The sequence below is a fragment of the Anguilla anguilla genome, chromosome 13 (genome assembly GCF_013347855.1).
Source record: "Anguilla anguilla isolate fAngAng1 chromosome 13, fAngAng1.pri, whole genome shotgun sequence".
NCBI classification, from domain to species: Eukaryota; Metazoa; Chordata; class Actinopteri; order Anguilliformes; family Anguillidae; genus Anguilla; species Anguilla anguilla.
This window is the reverse complement of record NC_049213.1, coordinates 18,802,659-18,822,252: the sequence shown is the minus strand read 5'-3', so window position 1 is coordinate 18,822,252 and position 19,594 is coordinate 18,802,659. Positions and strand designations below refer to the sequence as shown.

The 19,594-nt window shown below is 43.3% G+C and overlaps 1 protein-coding gene across 2 annotated transcripts in view; it reads right to left on the bottom strand.

Annotated features, from left to right (window-relative positions):
• LOC118211175 (semaphorin-3F-like) overlaps positions 1-19,594 on the bottom strand; it is a 34,533-nt gene that overhangs the window by 13,424 nt on the left and 1,515 nt on the right. For both annotated transcript variants that reach the window (XM_035388108.1, XM_035388109.1), the window contains exon 2: positions 6,309-6,432. In XM_035388108.1, the coding sequence (XP_035243999.1) occupies positions 6,309-6,408 (100 nt within the window). In that variant the 5' untranslated portion in view covers positions 6,409-6,432. The remainder of the gene's footprint in view (positions 1-6,308; positions 6,433-19,594) is intronic.

Here is a 19,594-nt window from a genome sequence, read left to right as displayed (position 1 = left end):
TACATGTAATTCTAACATATCATGACCAGCACCTCATATCATGATATATCACAACCAGTAGCATCTCATATCACAACATAATCATATTATATCACAACCATCAGCACCCACAGAAATCACTGTGTGAGTGAGTCTCTGACTCCATAATCTTGGTGGGGAAATCAGTGCCATGTATGCACAATTCCTGACAACTACCAGCTATTTTTAAATTCATAATTACACAACATGATTTCCATACCACTTTGAACTATTTACATTAATTGAGCTTGAATGATACTTTGCATTAATAGCTATTAGCAAGTGAAGTAAAAAAAATAGGGGGGGGGGGGTAAATTGGACTGCATTTACGTATTAGTGATGATACTTAAGAAGGATATATGATAATGTATTACTAAATATGACAGTTTTTTGGTACACAGACACTGTATGTGTGTGCAGTTGGGAGAGATGGAGCTCCTGGAAAGGTACTTATTTATAGTTCTGTGTGTGGGTGTGTGTGTCTCTGAGAATCAGTGGATCCAAGCATGTGTGTCTGTAATTGTGTACACATGCCTGTGTTTGTATGTGTGTGTGTGTGCGCGTATGCGTGTGTATGTGTGTGCGTGTGTGTGTGTGCATGTGCGCATGTGTGGGGGGCAGGCACTGGCGGTGCAAGTGTTAAGTAGGTGTTGACGTAAGGCTGCCTGCCAGTCTCTCCTGCAGCTGTGGGGGTGATCCACCAGCAATCCACACAAGTCCAGCATTCCAGTCTGCCGCTCCACAGAGGACACAGAATCACGCACTCTCACAGTGAGGGGGTCACGAGGGGTTATGGGGGTTACAGGAGTCGGGGAGGTTCTATTCTCAGGACTCCTCTCATGCCATTCCCAGTGGCTTTATTCAAAAATCCCTGATCTTTGCGCAAGGGAAAATGGACACGTGGATCATCCCCAAAAAGCTCTGCCTATTGTGTGCACCTTATCCAGGACTGACAGAGGAGCTCAGACTTCTCACAGCGATGGAGTCGGTCTACAACTGCGATGGAGCCATCCCAAATTGGACACAAATCAGGCCAACAGACACATTTTTGATTCCACTGTGTTCACCATACAGCATAAACACACACAAACATGCATATATACAGTGCCCTCCAAAAATGACTGGCAGCCTTACTGAGGATGAGAAAAGAATAACATAAATAAAACTATGAATAAAATGGATAACACAGGTTGTGAGCTGTAGGCTTAAAAGCTGAGAAATTAAATGAGTTTAATGCTTATTTTTATACTTCTAAAGTTTTATGATACTAGAAGATTCTTGTCCCTGGGTAGAGAGAGTGTACAAAGCACTGACAGGACAATAAAATTATGATTAGTTGAAGACTTTTTCTCCAAGAAAAGGTATGAAAAAATATACTATTTCTGAGCATATAATACAAATCTTCATTTCCTGTGTTGTTTATTTTATACAACCTTTTTCACTCATCTTTATCAAGGGGGCCAATAATTTACACATAGTATCTATAGCATAAACACGTGACCGGTCCATCCAGCACGACGCTAAGATGGTCTCAATAAACCTCCAGACTGCAGGGAATGATCAAAAAATCACCCCCATCTCAGCTTCTTCCTGCAGACAAGTTTAATATTTTAAACCATCTGTGGGGCATTTTGGCTTTCAATGGGCCGAGCAACTCTTTGAAATGCTGGAGAGATATGGCTCACTGAACTGTGCTTAAACTCCTGAATGATGGCCCACCTCCATGCTCCTCGGATTCTGTCGAATTAAAGCCCTTGTTCTTCAGCTTCTGTGGTTCGAGGCCCTTTAGCAACCACATCAAACCCTTTCACATGGAAATGGCTAACTGCAGGGGTCAAGGGTCAGAGCACACACCCCTCTCCCTCCTATGTTTTACAGCTACCTGGAAGGATAAATATTTACACTGTCACCGAAGCACCAAACTGGCCAAGGAGCTGCCCAGCTAACACCAAACATTTCAACAATGTTGGGGATGCATTAGAGTCCCTTTGGTTTGAAACAGAGTCAGGACAATATCTGCCAAATAGTCAAAGAATGTATTTCTGGCTCAAAACAAATTCATTTGCAGAAAAACATCACAGGCATGGCCCTTACTGGTAACATCCCTTAATGGTTTTGAGGGAGAGCTGAAGGGAGGGTGTGGGAGGTGGGTGGAACATTAAAAAAAAATTCTAACTCTCCCTTGCTTGTTTCTCCAAGCTTACACACTGCACCTTTAATAAAAGCTTGAATCTGCATTAACCACATTACAAATCTAAAATTGTGGAGTACAGAACTGAATCCAGAAAAAAATACACCTTTTTCCCAAACATTATATATATATATATACATACATACATGAGATCCTTGATCCACACACATCCCCTGAATAAGATTGTCTGCATTACTTCAACTATCAGACAAAGATTGAATAATTAACAAACCACAGAACAGACTACCTGAACAAACATTAAATTCACTTTGTGAAAGACCTGGGAAGGAAACTCATTGACAAATTTTGCAGAACCGAAAGAAGCCCCATTCACAAGGAGCCAGATATAATCTGCAGGGAATGGGGGCAGAGGAATCCTACTTGTGAAAGAGGAATCTAGCTTTGGCTGCACACCAGCTGGTGACACAACTGCCGACGTCTCAAGGTATGTGTGTGCATATGTGCATGCATAGATGCCTGTATGGTTACTTGCACCAGTGTGTGTGTATTTGCCCCTTCAGTATGTCTGCGTGTTTGAGTGTACACCTGCGTGTGTGCCTGTGTGCCTCTGCTTTTGTGGTACATGCCACGATGTACAGTATATCAAAAACAGAGTGAGCATAAGGAACTGTTGCAACAGAAAAAAGTGTCCATATTCATCGTACAGAATTGCTATGTCACATGGACTAGTGCGACTCACTCAAACCTGGAGCTGTTTCACAGCGGCAACAGAGTGAGAGAGATAGAAGAGAGAGGAAAGCCAAGGCCAAAAAAAACAAACAGGATGAAACAAATACATCAAGCATATTAGAGGTATATTAAGTAACAAACACTGTACTGATGGCAATCTACCGTCTTCTGGGAAGTTCTTGTTCTGGGACATAGAAACGCCTCGGCATTTGATGTTCCCACAGGTCGTGCTCAGGATGTTTAGATAACCTAGAGCCAAAATAGCCCCCACGCAGAGGTATAGCTGTCACAGGACGGGCGTGAGGGTGTGGTTCTGTTCTCCTCCTGTGTTAAAAACAGGATAATGATCCCCTGCCAGGCCTGCAGTGGGCCAGAGGGAAGGCTGAAGACGGCCACGCAGGCACCTCCCCTCCTGGCCACGCACACGCACACACACACACACACACACTCAAACCACAGACTCAAACATCAGGCACACTCCGCACCACGTATGCTCTCCACTCATGACAGCGCTCGCATTCGACAGGGTCTGAGGCCTTCTCACGTTAAGACCACACACTGCAGTAAGTGAGCCCACACGTGGCAGTAAACATCTAAAGTGACATTGTATGGTAATCACGTTTTTACCAGGTTACCACACAGGAGATTCAATTCATGAATTCCAAGAGCCTGAAACTGCAGTGATCCATCTTCAGAGTTTGCTGAAATCAAGCTTTCGAATGTCAGAATTTAACATCATCACAGTATAGTGTTTCATTACACTATCACTGTAGGTTTTAACTAATGTTGGTAACTAATTCTGAGGAAAATGTCCGATGTGACAGCACAGCAATGCTATGCGCGTCCTGGATGTTCTGGCTCACACCCCCAGCACGTTTCTGCACGCACTCTTTTCGAGTCACATGGCCCGGAATGTTCCTCTACGGGCGCCTCTCAGAACAAAGGGTGTCCCTGTGGCGAACAATGAACAATCCATCTCTGGACTGGCAGGACACACACACGCACACGCACACACACATACGCACACGCACACGCAGAGCCGATCCTACTTTTCCACCCACCTATTCTTGGAAAAGGGGAAGGGGGCACTTTGACCGTTGGTATCATTCTGATCTTCGCGAGGCTGTAAATACATCAGCGGGCGGGAAAACTCAGCGGCGGTGACTCAATGGAAAGGGGTCTAATCACTCAGGTGGATTCTGAAAACCAAATAGCGCCAACGTGACGGACAGGAGACCGCGGTGACCATGGCGATGCTCATGCTGAAACGTCGCAGCTGGAGAGCAGCCACAGGGTGTGGGTCTGCATTCAGCCACATCACAGTTCACTACATCGCATTACATTATAATTTTCATATATTATTTTCTGTAAATGTTTAAAAAAGTGACATTGATAATTGTAGAGTATTTTTGTTTACACTTAGAGATGCTAAATGTTCAGTAAAAAAATTGAGCAGGGTTACAGACTGTGCAACTTTTTCCACAGACAGCATCCCATAGGAAACACACAAAAAATGCTCAAAATTGGGAGAGGAACCATTTACCCAAATAATAATACTCCTGACCATCTGCCCAAAACAGGGAAAATAGCATGTGGTGTCACCACTTTACTGATATCCAATCAAACCAGAGAAGCACAGCTGAGAGGTTAGCCTGGTGCTTAGCAATGGCATACATCACCAAATCCAATGTCCAGCTTGAACATACCTGGCTTTTGAAGCTGACAGCTTTACTAAGAGAGCAGGTAATGACTTGGCATTCTGTGGTGAATGTCAGTGAAAATTTAGTGCCATATCAAATTAAGGAGCGCTATTTTAATGACCCATGGGGGGTTTAACGAGCCAGTGTGCCTAAGTGCTCGTTGTGTGCAGGGCGCTAACGAGAGACAGATGCTGAGAAATGCTTGCTGTCTCTCAATCATTTCCACATGAGAATAAGCCATCGCCATATTCCAACATTAGCTTTTACACAAACACACAGCATTTATCCACATTTATAAATATGTTACTCAACTTGGTAAACTTACTTCACAGTAAATACATTTTGGAGGCTATAATGGTAACCAGATGATGGTCTGCAATGATGTACTAAACAGAATCGGGGAACTAAGGTTTAAGGTAAAATGTGTTTAAAATGACAACTTCTAAATCTAGCAGTTTTAACTGCTAACACGCATGAAAACAATTTCCTTTATTGTCTGAACAGTGGAGAATGAATCTTCAAAAGGGAGATGTCCATGGCATACAGTAACTTGGCAAATGACATAACTACCATCTCAATTAGTAATGTTCATTGATAATATGGCGACTTTATCAGGTATACATATCATATAGGTGCACCTATACCGCCATACAGCAAATAAGTAACGTTAGTTCTGAGTCATGATACACCTGTTTAGTTCAAATATTGCAAGCAGAAGTTAGGTGATGATGGCATGTAGCATAACTTATACAGGCTTTAATACCCAAATTCCCTGAAATTCCCCCTCCTCCCCAAACCCTCCTGTCCCTAAATATTCCCCCACACCCTCAAATCCCCCCACATCCCCAGATACCCCCTCTTTTCTTTCTCAGAACAACTTCAGTGTCACTCATGCATGCCAACACACTGCCAGCCTTCACACAACCCCCCCCCCCCCAACCCAGTCTCCCCCTTTCTGGGTTGGGGGGGGGGAGGGGCTGTTGTTACCCTTTAGTTAGGAGGTGACTGACGGAAACACATCCCACTTCCTCCAGTTTGTCTCACCTCTGCCATATGAGTCTGACTGTCAGAGCAAAGACAAGCCGTACGTACATCAAATAAAATACATTCCCTCAGACGGATTTATGACCTTAATTCCTGCTTATAGGACCAGCCTGTCCTAGAGCTACGTTTCAACCCAGCGGCACTTTCAGGTGAATCATCTTCAAAATGCAGTCAGGCATAATTAGAGCTGCCACACAATGTGTAATCACCATAATCATTCGCATTAGCACCATCAAAGTCTTTACCCACAAGCTCAAAAGATGGAAAACACAATTACAAAGATAAGGAGGAGAAAGAGGAGGGAAACCCCCCCCCCTCTTCTGTGCTGTTTTTTTTCTCCACAAACACAAGGGCGTTTTGTTTAAAAGCTTAGAGCCATTCTCACACTTTCTGACAGATAACTGCATTCAATAGACGCTGAGAAACAAGAGCTGGGAACAAGTGGGAGTCTTTCACACATGCAGGTAAAAACAAAAGTACACACGTAAGCTCACGTATGCATGTGTGTGCATTTGTGTGTGTGTTTGTGTGTGTGTCTGACATGTACAAGCACTCAAATTCCAATATGTCAGAACATGAGAAAAGTAGGAAACTGCAGTGCTTGCATATCAAAGCGCCCCGTCCGCATGTGGCACGTGGCCCAAACGCGATTGCTCCAGCCTCACCTTTGAAGGACAGGTGCACTCTGGGGGCCGAGCGAGGGGTACCATGGAGACCACAGATGCATAAACACAGGAGAAAGAGGAGGAGTGGAGCTGCTGCCATGGTAACTGGCTGTGGGGGTAACCTCTGGTAGAGAGAAAAGAATAGGTTAATATGCAATCAAGACTCAAAGAACCAGCGGCTGAGAACTGCTAGAACCAATGGCAAATTTAAGTATCACTTAAAAGAATTCAGCACATCCAACCATATGAAAGAAATTTCAGTTGGACCACTTCAAAACAACATTACAAAGGCATGCTACTTTCCCATTATTATTATTATTATTATTATATAATCACACTAAAATTGGTGCTAACTAACATGGTGTTTCTGATGCATTAAAAAAATAGAAATATAAAATAATAATATTAAAATAGATGGGTAAATCTGACAAAGTCAAAAAATGAGATCAGTGGAAATTGATGACAAATGTGGTCTACTATGACAAAATGATCAGCAATTACAATCCTGGTTATACTGAAGTGAATGATCTTCATCTTAATATCAAAGAACAATAAGAATGGCCTGGGACCATTCTTATTGTTCTTTTATGTAATCTACAATGACTGGACAACTTTTTTAATGGAGTGATGACCAAACCGAACATACAGTAGTAACCTATATGTGATCTGTGAAAAGCCTAATGGTATTTCTTTTACATCAACTCTCTGACCCTCTATTCTTAGTAAAGTCCTGAATCCTATTGACTTTTTTGCTGCTTCAGCACAGTCAGATTCCAGATTCTTACTTTAACACTTCTGTGCACTAGCTGGTCAAGTTAAAAAATATATAACAATAAAATAAAAAACCCACCTATAATAACATCTTTATATTTTAACAACTGATTTCATATTTGAATTAACATTTTTTTAAATTTATCTTTTAATCTCTTTATGTTTTCTCTTTCAATCAATTTATAATGCATTATGGTCTTTATAGGCATGTCTCTGCTGTAGTTTCCTCCACCAGTTCTGGAGAGTGCAGACCCAATGGAGCAGACAAGCACATACTCTCTAGCACAACTAACCTAGAGCCCAAGTGCTGGTCATTTAGGTTGGGTGGAATATAACGCATCCTCAATATATCACCTCACAAGACAGCAAATGTAGGAAGTGACATCACAGTGAACCAATGAATAGCAAATCTGGTGGTGGTCTGTCAGTCAGGAGGGACATGGGCCACCAGTTCCTTATGAAACTCAGTCCCACAAAGCTGATTAGAGAAATATGTGCTGGGGAACTAAGAGTGTTCAAATACTGCAGCCAAATCCAAAGGTGCTGACACAAATCCTTGTCACACATCCTTCTTTCAAAACCCTGTGGTGCAGTCATCCACTGCTGAGCTGCCAATGGCCCCCACTACAGCAAGAAAGGTTACATCCGTTACCCTACAAATCTAAATCTGTGATTTTACAATGAGGTTAGGCAAAGGTCACTGCACAGTTTAGAAGTTAATTAACAGTGTAACAACATCACCAACCGAAAGTTCCGTTTGACCCCAAACAGAAAAGGTGTCACACAATGTCCTTCTTTCCTTCTGGTTTCCCAGCTTGTATCACTTCACCCTTACAGGTAATACAGAAAATAGCTGCCCGATTTGTCTACAATCTTCCTAAGCATGCCCATGTCAAACTCCTCCTCATCTCACTTCACAGGCTACCTGTTATAGCTTGCATCAAGTTCAAACCTCAAAGTGAATGCAGTGAATTGAACAGCTCCTCCGTATCTCCAGTTTATCTTCAAACGCTACTACCCGGCCAGACCTCTTTGTTCCGCTACCTCAGTGCAGCTGGCTCTTGCTCTATCAACCGGCCCCACAGCTGTGGAGCAAACCCAAAGTGGTCAGGACAGCAGAATTATTGCCATCTTCAAATGCACACTGAAGAGCCACCACTCCAGACTCCATCTTGGTTCTCCCCCCACCCCCACCCTTGTAGCCCTTCCACCTTTTGTAACAATTCAGGTTATGGAACTTTTTATGGTTTTAGATTATATATTTCTTAATGGTATTTCTTGTATTTGCTGCCATATGAGGACTTGCAGTGAGGACCAACCTAAGTGACCTGAAATAGTCTGAGAGTCCAGGTTTCCCGTGCTAGGCTGTAGGAGGACGTGGTACTGTTTGCTAATTAAGTCACAAGAGTGAAACCAAAGAATTTATGTTTCCCTCTTTTTTTATTGCTTTTTGCTGACTTTAATTCCGTTGTAGAGCTAGGAAACAGTGATTCAGAAACAGTGATTTAGTTACAGTTACAACAGTGACTCTGGGTCAGTTCAGATGAGGACAGGGTTTGGAAGATCAGTCTGTATGCTGGAATCGGGGTTGCCAGATCCTGCCAAATTCCCAAGCAAAGCTAGCCAAATTCTTTAATGTGTGCAGTAATCCACAATTTAAATAAGTTCAAAAAGCAATACAACACTAGAAGTAGCACAGCAAGTGGCAACCCATTCCCCTTCACCTTTGCCAGTCACTTAAAACCAGCTCATTTTGGCATAAAATCACTGACATGCCAACTCTGGTTAGTGAAGAGAGTGCCAATCTGGTCTCTAATGATATTGCAACAATGCATTCCATTATGTCCACAAACATCACAACAAAGATGAAATGATGACTTCCTGAGGGCATGTATTTAAAAGGAAAATGTATTTTACCCATAACTACTCTTTCTCTTGACTGTTTGTATTTCCATTTATGTCTGTATTGAAATAAAAACTAGACTCAGCCACCTTCTGCAACACATCTGTATCTAAAGAGATTTTTAAACTGTCTGTAAGGAGACTTTTAAAGAGATTTTTTAAACAGTGGAGTGAAATAAAACTCTCAACTGGATTCCCTGACTGAAACAGGAGGAAAACCATATCAGTTTATTTTTTGACTGAACAACGCAAATCCTTATCCTTATATACTGTACTGACTGCCTTAACTCACAACAAAGCGATAACTTCACAAAGACTCTGCATTTCATTCATGCCAAGGTGATAAGCACACCAATAAAACATTTTTTAAAGTGAGTTGCAGAAAGAAATACCCAATCTGCTCATAAAATACACAGTATCATCCAAGAAAGAGGCACTACTGTGTTTGTGAGTAGTGATATTACTATTATTATTATTATCATTATTATCATTGTTATTATTATTCATTGGACGGCATTCAAAGTACAAAATAAAATTGTAATTAGACAATTAACACTAGAACGACCGCAGCGGTCATATTGACCGTTTCTGGCTATTTAAGGTAATATGGAATCTTGGTCATTCTAGTGCTAAACATAGAACCTATAGTTTCCATGTTCTGCAGAGGGCAACAGCAACAATCTGACCAAGGTCTACCTGTATCAGTGTGGTTTACAGTGTGGAAACCATAAGCACTGGATGGGAACCTTGATCCGTGTGGTTACCAGTGTAGGAAACTTTGTTGTAATAGCAGGTGTACGTGCAGCAGGAGTCGGGTCTGGACACGTTTGGGAGTCCACACACCAGGGCCTTATCGCCTTATCACTGACATCCCAGGCAACCTTAAAAAACACGCAATGCACCAGCCCCCCCGCACAACCCCGTGCAGGTGAAAGGGACTGTGAGAGTAATCCATGGCTCATGTACCAGCAACAAGAACCAGTGTGAGAAAAATGCTAACGTGTGTCTTTATTATTAACTTGCAAACTCTATCTTTCCATTATCTAAAACAGGCACTTGGAAAACACCATAATCACAAGCATCAGTATATTTAATAGCATATGACCAAAGTGCCGAACAAGAAACTGTGTCAAGCCTATGATCAAGATAATGGTACTAACCGTACTGCTCAAACGAATCTATGGTGGCAATGGAATTTAGATACTCCGTATATGATGGTGATTCCTTTACATTTCCTGTACACCCTACAGCCCTTTTACTCAAATCATGGTCCTCGAGGACTGAGAACCGTTGGTTTTCCACCCTGTTTATCTGGGAGTCAGGTGTGAAGACAGTCTTGCCAATCAGCAGCACTAATTGTTCTGTTCATTGCCTGGGAGAAAAGGAAGCCAGGACCAGATTTGGATCTGAGTAACCATGCCATACAGTTTTGAATAAAGATGGCAAATACCTAAGAGATGTACCGCCATTAATGAAGCCGGTGACTTCAGACTAGGCAGTGACAGCATGCATTTTCAACTCTTTTGAAAACTGTAACACAGTCTGAAACAAATCAGTCTTTCCTTCTGATTTGGGCTGTAACCTGCATCTTGCTAGTGTCCGTTCACATTCAGTCAGTGTGTATGCTTTTTTACCGGCTGTTTTTTGGTATTCTGAGTTTAGCAGCACATTTACATGGCTAATCTAGGCTGAGTTCATGTTGCAAGCCCTGCCAGCAGGTTACTGGGTTACCAGCACTCAGATAGAGGCTTGTTGAGGAATGTGATACATGTCCAAACGGCCTGAAAGGTGGCTGGGAAACTGGGTGAAAAGGAGAGGAGAGAAAAAGAGGGAGTAGGAGAGAGGAGGATTTTTGAAAATGTGCAGTCCTTAGCCTGGGAGATTTTCATTCAAAGTTCAACTCAAATTCCATATAACATGACGGGGTAGTGATGGGAAGCAGAAGCATGGCAGTGAGTGTGGTTAGTTCCCTTAATAGCTGGGTCTTCGGCTTACTGCATTGGGGGGTCGTGGGTTGGTCTGCTGCAGGTTTGGAGGCACAGCCCCTACCTGCCATTCCGCACAAGAGATATTATTAACCGAGCTAAGGACCAAGGTCCCCACCTAAAGGAACCAATCATAGGCTTATTCTCATCGCACTGTTATAGGAGCTCCACGGTTGATAAAACATCACATAGCAGATGCTCGCGTCATAAGTCATGCCTCTGACTCTGCAATATGCCTCGATGGTCAGATTTTTTCCGGAAGTGACGCTGATCTCACTGTAACGAATGTGAATCTCAGGCAGAATCTTGCCAATTGGTTGCTTGTTGTTGTGGGATACGCTTGGTGCGACTCCAGTGGATGAATGTCCGGAATGTGCTGGTGGGATTCCGAACCCATGTTGCTATTATCTCGATGCGTGTGATCTGCTCTGGTGCGAAACAGAAGCACAGCTGAAACACTTCAGATAAGAGCTGGCAGACGTGTGTGTGTATGTGTGTGCGTGCATGTGTGTGTGTGTGTGTGCGTGTGTAAATCAGGCAGTAGAAGAGAAGGAATTCCTTCTAGGATTTTCTGAAGTGGAACAGAGTGGTAAGACCTAACCCAACAACTCCGTACAGGATCATTCATGTTTCATTCTTTTGTACTGTCCAAAATGTTTGGTCTTTATCATTTATTTAATCCTGGCATCAGAAGGGTCTGAAGGGCAATCCTGCCCAGTCACCAGCACTCTACCTTAGTCAGAAGGGGGTGCTCTTACACACTGCCCCTCGATGAATATATATTTGTATGCGTGTGTATATTTGTATTTGTATGTATGTACGTGTGTGTGTGTGTGTGTCGGTTCAGATATATGTTTAAGTGCCTGACCGATGGAGCCATGTGTACTAAAGGCATAGTGATAGAGTGGTTAACCCCCCCCCAGGCAGGGGGCAGGTCTGTGAGAGCTCATTAGCACGTCATCCTAGGAAATGGCCTCCAGAGGAAATTCAAAGGGCCAGGGGTCAGAGGTCATCTTTCCACCTGCACAAAATGTCCTTATTTACCCAAGCCCCTCCCTGGCAATTACCACCCAAAGTCCTCCAAACACCGGCCTTGCCCTTACATTTTTCACACGCAGACTCCGGCTTCCTCACTGAAGCTCCATTTTAGAGCACTTGACTCACTTCTCCTCAGCTTGGACTGCCTTTTTACTGAGAGCAGGGGCGCCGTAAGGTGGGGGGGGGGGGGACCCACAGAAAGTATTAGAACATAGGATTTTCTGGGGTGGAGGGGGCCCAATGTGAGCTCTTTTCATGGGGCCCAGAATCCCTGGTGGCACCCCTGACTGAGAGCATTACATTACATTACAGGCATTTGGCAGATGCTCTTATCCAACTTATCTAGTTAAGACAAGTGCATTAACTAAGTCACCTACAAAACAGCTACATACTTACAACCCTAAGCTTACAGTCATTTATGTGCAGAGCTAAAGAAATTAACCAACCAAAAAGAAATTAAACAAGCAGGACATTGATAATTTCAACATTACCCCAATTGGAATGCAAACAACAAACCTCTAAGATGACCAAAAGGACTAAAGAAACAAATAAATTAAGTCCACATGAAAAGGTTACACATTCAAATAAAAATACATGTGCCAATAAAACATGATGGATGCCCACCATTCCACAATCCATAACAAGGGTTCCCGGCACTGACAGCTGTTGCTGGTATTTTATCTTGGCTCGAAATCATACGTTACAGACTGGGGTTTGTGAGAGCCTCTGGGCTCGGAAAAAGCCTACTTATTAACCCTTACGTCATTCACAGCCCATTTCACACAAGCAGACATGAGGGCTTGGAACACAAAGTAGGCAAACGCTTTTGCACAAACGCCTTTTGCTCTGTCTTGGGCTGGGTGTTACTAAACTGGCTTTTGCTGTTGCCAAGGTGTCCTGCGACCGACAGAACGGGAAAAATTTAAACGCGCGGTACACATGACGATCTGGTTTTGATATTCAACGTGAGATGAATAGATATACAGACTCCTCAGAATGGTCCCGAAATCCTCTGATCCTGGGACCCAGATCCAGCACCTGTCTTCAAATATCCCCAAGCTCCAACCATCTTATCTGCTCCCTTTGATGTCGGCCATTTCCTGCCGGAGCTGTCTTAGGCACCGTCTCTCACTCCTCTGGGTCTTTACCATCACCCACCCCAGGACAGCAAGCGAGAAGGGAGAGAGAAAGCAGGGGAGACAGAGAGAGACAGTGGGAGAGAGAAAGCAGGAGAGACAGAGAGAGAGAGACAGTGGGGGAGAGAAAGCAGGAGAGACAGAGAGAGAGAGACAGTGGGAGAGAGAAAGCAGGAGAGACAGAGAGAGAGACAGTGGGAGAGAGAAAGCAGGGAGACAGAGAGAGACACAGCAGGAGAGGGAAAGCAGGAGAGAGAAAGAGAGACACAGTGGGAGAGAGAAAGCAGGGAGACAGACAGAGACACAGAGGGAGAAAGAGAGAGAGAGAGAGACAGAGGGAGAGAGAAAGCAGGGGAGGCAGACAGAGACACAGAGGGAGAGAGAGAGAGAGAGACAGAGTGAGAGAGAAAGCAGGGGACCCAGAGAGAGACACAGATGGGGGGGGGGGGGGGGGCAGAGGGAGAGAAAGGGGACAGGACAGACAAGAAGGGAGAGACAAGCAGACAGAAAGGACAGGGGGACAGACAGGGCAGGGGGAGAGGATGTGGGGATGGATGGTTTGGGTAGTCCCTGGGATCTGGGTTCCAGGCGCTTCACCCTGCATTCCAGCAGCCGGACGCCTTTTCCTGGAGCCAGAGGAGTGCCCTCCCACATACCCATACACAAAGCCCCTGAGCCACAACAGGGAGAGGGGCAGAGAGAGAGAGAGGCACCCCAACACATACGGTACCAGCACCTGTTTGAATGGGGCTGCTCTTTATCTCTCGTACAACAAATACAGCATTCCTCCACAATTACCCACTCATCCCCTCCTAAATATACCCTACAGCTGTTTCCCTGCATCCCACCAGCTTATGACGCCAGCAGCATTTTGACTGTCATCATTTTTATGCCGCAGTTTGCTTCTTGATGCGCCTAACCCTTTGTGTCGGGATTGACTGGAGCTTAACACACCTGCGGCCTTGGGGCTATTTCCATTTATTTTAAATCAATCTTTTTTTAAAAGGTCTAATTCTACCCTTTACTGATGTAATGTTTATAAGATTACAGACAAGGATAGCAAAAGCATTATTTTACGTGATACTGTAACCATTATAAATGGCACAATTTTCAGATCTACATTGCGTCAAAATATGCCACAAATTATTTACTGATTGATGTTAAACAAAATCCAGAACTACTCAAGCAGAACAGTATATGCCATTCATGCTTAACTGACACATTTATACCACATTCGGATGCCTCCCACACAACAGTCTAGCAGCCGGAGAGCTGTTTAAATTATTTTAATGCAGTGATGCATTGACATCAATTATAGGACAGTATGTTCTGCTGGAAGTTGCTATTTAAACCCAGATGATGTCACGATGATTCTGACTGGCTGATGCCACAGTTGCACCCATCCTAGCTAGTCCTCTTCATTGATGTTCATGATGGTAGTGATGCAATATTTAGGGAAGGGTAAGAGTTTGAGAGGAAGGATGTTTTTGACTGGCACCCCTGCATTTTTGTACATTATTAAAATCTTTCCACACAAAATGCATTCTGGTCTCAAAGCTGTGGTAAACATGTTTTATTTTTGGACTCATTGTTTATTGACCCAACACTGAGGAGATCACAATGACGTGCTGACACCATGGTAGGATCAAAGGATCGAACAGGTTACCAAGCAACACTCACACATCTGCGACTATTCATTAGCAGATAAGCTAGTAATGTGAGCGGAAGGTACAGCAGCTCAGCTGGCATAACAAGGACCCAGCTTCATCACATACACCTGTTAAAGGTGTTTGATCATTACTCACTCCCATCATTTAAAAAAGCAATGCAAAAAATGCAAATATTTCCAGTTTGACCCCTGTTTGAGTCTGTTGAGATCTGTTGCTCTTCAGAACTGTTGTTGAAAACCCTTTGAGAATCTCAGCAGAAACAAGTTCAGTTCACATTTAACACAGAAGCTGAGACTGGCTGCAACAGTATTGTGTAGGCTACATTAATATATCTGTGTATTAATATTTAATGCTTACACATAATCCTTTCCATGGATGAGCTAATAATGTAGATTTATGTTTCTTTGTGAAAAGCACAGTCCCATCCGGAACATAGAACCCTTGTGGAAAGAGTCAGATCTTAAAACAGAGAATGGGAGCGTAATTAAGCATTTTAAGACATAAATTGTCAGTGTTATTCACAAGATTTTTTACCGGAAATCAGATCAGATCTGTAGTTTGTTGGTAGTCCATATTGCTCCCGGTGGCTCTACCTCTCTTACTGGTCTTGCAAAAGAGAAATAGCCAAGCCAAGACCTCCAACTCCATATCCTCCTATTCAGTCTCATCACACTTATGGCTCCAGCCATACAGAGGTTAAAATACCCTTGAAATGAAACAGGTCTTCTAAAGCACAACTTCACCAAACCCCTGAAGATGTTTACCATGCTCTGCCACCCCTCAGTCACAGTGCAGTAGATGTGCATGGTGAGTCCTGCCTCCCACAGTCACAGTTAGTGCTGTAGATGTGCATGCCGAATTCTGCTTCCCACAGTCACAGTTAGTGCTGTAGATGTGCATGCCGAATTCTGCTTCCCACAGTCACAGTTAGTGCTGTAGATGTGCATGCCGAATTCTGCTTCCCACAGTCACAGTTAGTGCTGTAGATGTGCATGCCGAATTCTGCTTCCCACAGTCACAGTTAGTGCTGTAGATGTGCATGCCGAATTCTGCTTCCCACAGTCACAGTTAGTGCTGTAGATGTGCATGCCGAATTCTGCTTCCCACAGTCACAGTTAGTGCTGTAGATGCGCATGCCGAGTCCTGCCTCCCCTCAGTCACTGTCAGTGCTCTAAGCTGCACATCCTGAGGCTAATTTTTGAGCCATATTTATATCCAAATATCCCCATAACTGAGGTTAGAGAGGGTTTGACCCTAATCCTTCATTTGGAGACACACAGCATCTACAGATGACAGTCCTCAACCACTGCCTTAAGCATATCTCGAGCAGGTATGGGTCATTGCTTCTCCCTGCCTTCTGACTGGCCAGGCTAATTGACAGAGGCCAGGTTAACTGACTGGGGTCAGGCTAACTGACAGGGGTCAAGCTAACTGACACCTTTGAGAAAGTGACAGAGTAAGTAGGGTCCCTGATGCTCTACCCAACAGAGCTACAGAGTCTCGCCAGACACAGCGGTGTCTAAGGCCTGGATCCAATCAAGATTTGTATTTCGCTTCGACTCACTTAAATGCTCAATTAAATGAGTGTTTTTTAACACACTTTTAACAAGTTCTGCAGCCACCACAATGAACAATGAACATGCCACTTTAAACTGAATCCAGGTCTCTAAGTGATTTTGAGGGCCACTCAGCTTAAGGCGGGACTAACTGGTTAAGTCCTTTTATATAGCCATTGACACAATGCATCACCTTGATGACAGGAATGAGCTGCGGGAAACAGATGACAGCTTACAGCCCTGAATATTCTGACAAAAACAGAGATACGAAAGTATAAAACACACCCCCCCAGGACAGACAGTTTGGGTTTGAAGGCCTAAGCCCTGTGTTTTTATTAAAAAATCTACAACCCATTTCCAAGCTGGCTGCGCCCCTTTTGCCTATTTGCTGGAGGGCTGCTGACTGCTGAAATGAACATGTATTCACATTCCAAGACGTTTACAAAATAGCTCAGCGTACAAGCTTAGGGCAGTCTACATCTTCAGCTTTTGCTGTAGTCTCAGAGGCCACAGTATTATCACATAATTCAGCTTTGCAAATACTCTTATCCAGAGCCACTTAAACAGCTTATATTTTAACATTCTATCCATTTATACTCATTTATACTGAACTGATGCAGCTTAAGAATCTTGGTCAGGAGGACAATGGCAATGCCCCACCTGCGCCCCACCTGAATCAAACCAGCAACCGTGGAGTTACAAGCACAGGTTACTGGCGGGGGCAGAGCATGCCTTAAACAATCCCAATCCAAATCAGAGCAATCCCAATAGGGTTCCAGCAGCTTTTTGCTGCTCTGACTGCAAATCACAATTGACACATAAACCAAATTAAGCTATTGAGAAACTCTCTCTCATTAGTCATTCGTCCTCACTCCAAGCAATCCACAAAAACATCACTCATTACAAGCAAAAAAAAAAAAAAAAATATATAAGCACATTTCAAGAGACTGGCATGGGCTGAAACATGTCCACATATTTTAATTATCCATAACTGATTAAAGTATAGCGTTGTCGAATGTTTATGAATTTATTTTCTATTAGAATGAGGGTTTCCGTCTTCATTTTATACTGTTCACACGGACAGCCATATATGTAGTGTACATCAACAGCTATCAAGTTTCAGGACACACCAGAATCATGAAAATGAGATACCGAACTGGTACAGACCCTTTCTCTATGCAGAGACAGCACTATGGACCTTTCTCTATGCAGAGACAGCACTATGGGGTGACTCTTGTGCACACCCTGGCTTTGTTTAGCTAATGGGTGATGAATTTAGCTTATAAGACAGTGACCACAATTCACCACATGTTAACAACCCACTGACCTCACTTCCACTTACAGCCTAATTTAGACTATAAAGGGCTGAATATCATTTTCAGCAAGGCCTATTGTCTGGTCCTATAACCTGCAACACTGGCTCTCCTACGGTACTGTGTGGCCTGTGGGGTGTAAAATAGTCACTGGCTCTCCTGCGGTACTCTGTGGCCTGTGGGGTGTAAAATAGTCACTGGCTCTCCTGCGGTACTGTGTGGCCTGTGGGGTGTAAAATAGTCACTGGCTCTCCTGTGGTACTGCGTGGCCTGTGGGGTGTAAAATAGTCACTGGCTCTCCTGCAGTACTGTGTGAGGAACAGCACAGCTGCTGGTTCCGAATTGGGCTGTGGAAAAGGGGGGAAAGCAGCAAACATGCTGGACCACTGCTAAGGGAACAACCCCACAGGAGCCAGCAATGCGTGATTAGCACAGAAAAAACTCATAAGATGTCACTGAATCCACTGAGACCACCACAGGTGAACATAAGCCTCATTATACCTCCTGCTTGTAGTTTTCTCCAGCAGCTCCAGCGCTGACTAGTGCTGATTGGTTTAAAGTCGCAGCACCTTTGGCTATACAAAGTGAGTCGTTCACTGCTTATACTTCTGAAGAGAGCAGAGCCAAGAGGGTGCCACATACTTCAGGCCTGAACAGGGTTTACAAAACATGGAGAAGAACAGAGATTCTGTGCCCATAAGGCAGAAGACAGGACCTGGGAGAAGGGAAAGCCCTGGATCATTGTGAAAGTGCAATGCATACACTGAGGGGAGAAACAACTCCCGACACCTAAGGCTAAAAATATTATTTTACAGAGTTCAAAGCCTGGAATCATTCATTGTAATTATATCCCTGTTTCAAAAACATCACCCTTTGGCTTTTCTGAGAGCTTTGAATAACAGGTTTTCACCTTCAGTAAAAAAATTTGAGATAGAAAGCTTTCACATTTTTAAGTCCCATATATCAATACTATAGTGGATAACCATGGAGTACATTTTATTTTATAAGGTAGGCTTTCAACGAAGGGACATAAAGATATTATTACATTCTACTTTTTTTCTCTTTTAAATAAAACTTTGCTTCAGCAAGCTATTTCACAATCATTCTTATGTGCATTCAAATAAAAGGCTGGTAAATATGAAATTTTGTATTTTTTTCTAACTATGAAAATATTTGCTACCTGCTCAAAGCTCTTTCTCACTGACTGCGATGAGTCAACTGCGCACATGAATGGCATAAGCACGACGCGCCGGACAGCAACTGCTTTACAGACCACTTCTACAGTAGTTTATTGAATGTGAAATTATGCCAAGAGTGCAGACAAACGCTAAGGTCTATACGGCCTAATTCATTCAGTCTAAACAACCGCTTAAACCGCGTGCGACCATTTGAATTGAATGTACTGTATGCTGGAAAATTCGTCATAATAAAGACAATTCTGTCAAACAGCTATCGAGAACAATTTACATTGCAATGTGTCATACACTCCTGTTGTGACAGTTGGACGGCATACTAACTTAACACAACTAAGAGATGAAATTATACACACACAAAAAAAGAAAAGAACAAGAATCAAACACTGTCTACCAGCGGCACATAGCTGTTGAGTGGTTAAACATCACAATAACCAGCAAAGCAAGGTGGACCTTATGCGCAAAAATGAAGTGGGTACAATCCACAGCGTGGATGGTTCCCCTCGGGTAACGTGCATTTTCACCATCATACGCGATTTTATAGTTGGTTGCACAAAATGTGTTAACAGCAGACTCCTCCACAACTTCACCAGCTGTCGGACTAACAAAAAACAGCTAAAGTCGTTACAGTCTGACATACTTAAAAAACGTTAATATTTAAGAAGCCAATGAATAATCGCAAAGACCTTTTCCCTAATCGTTACTTTATTAATGTGCGGTTC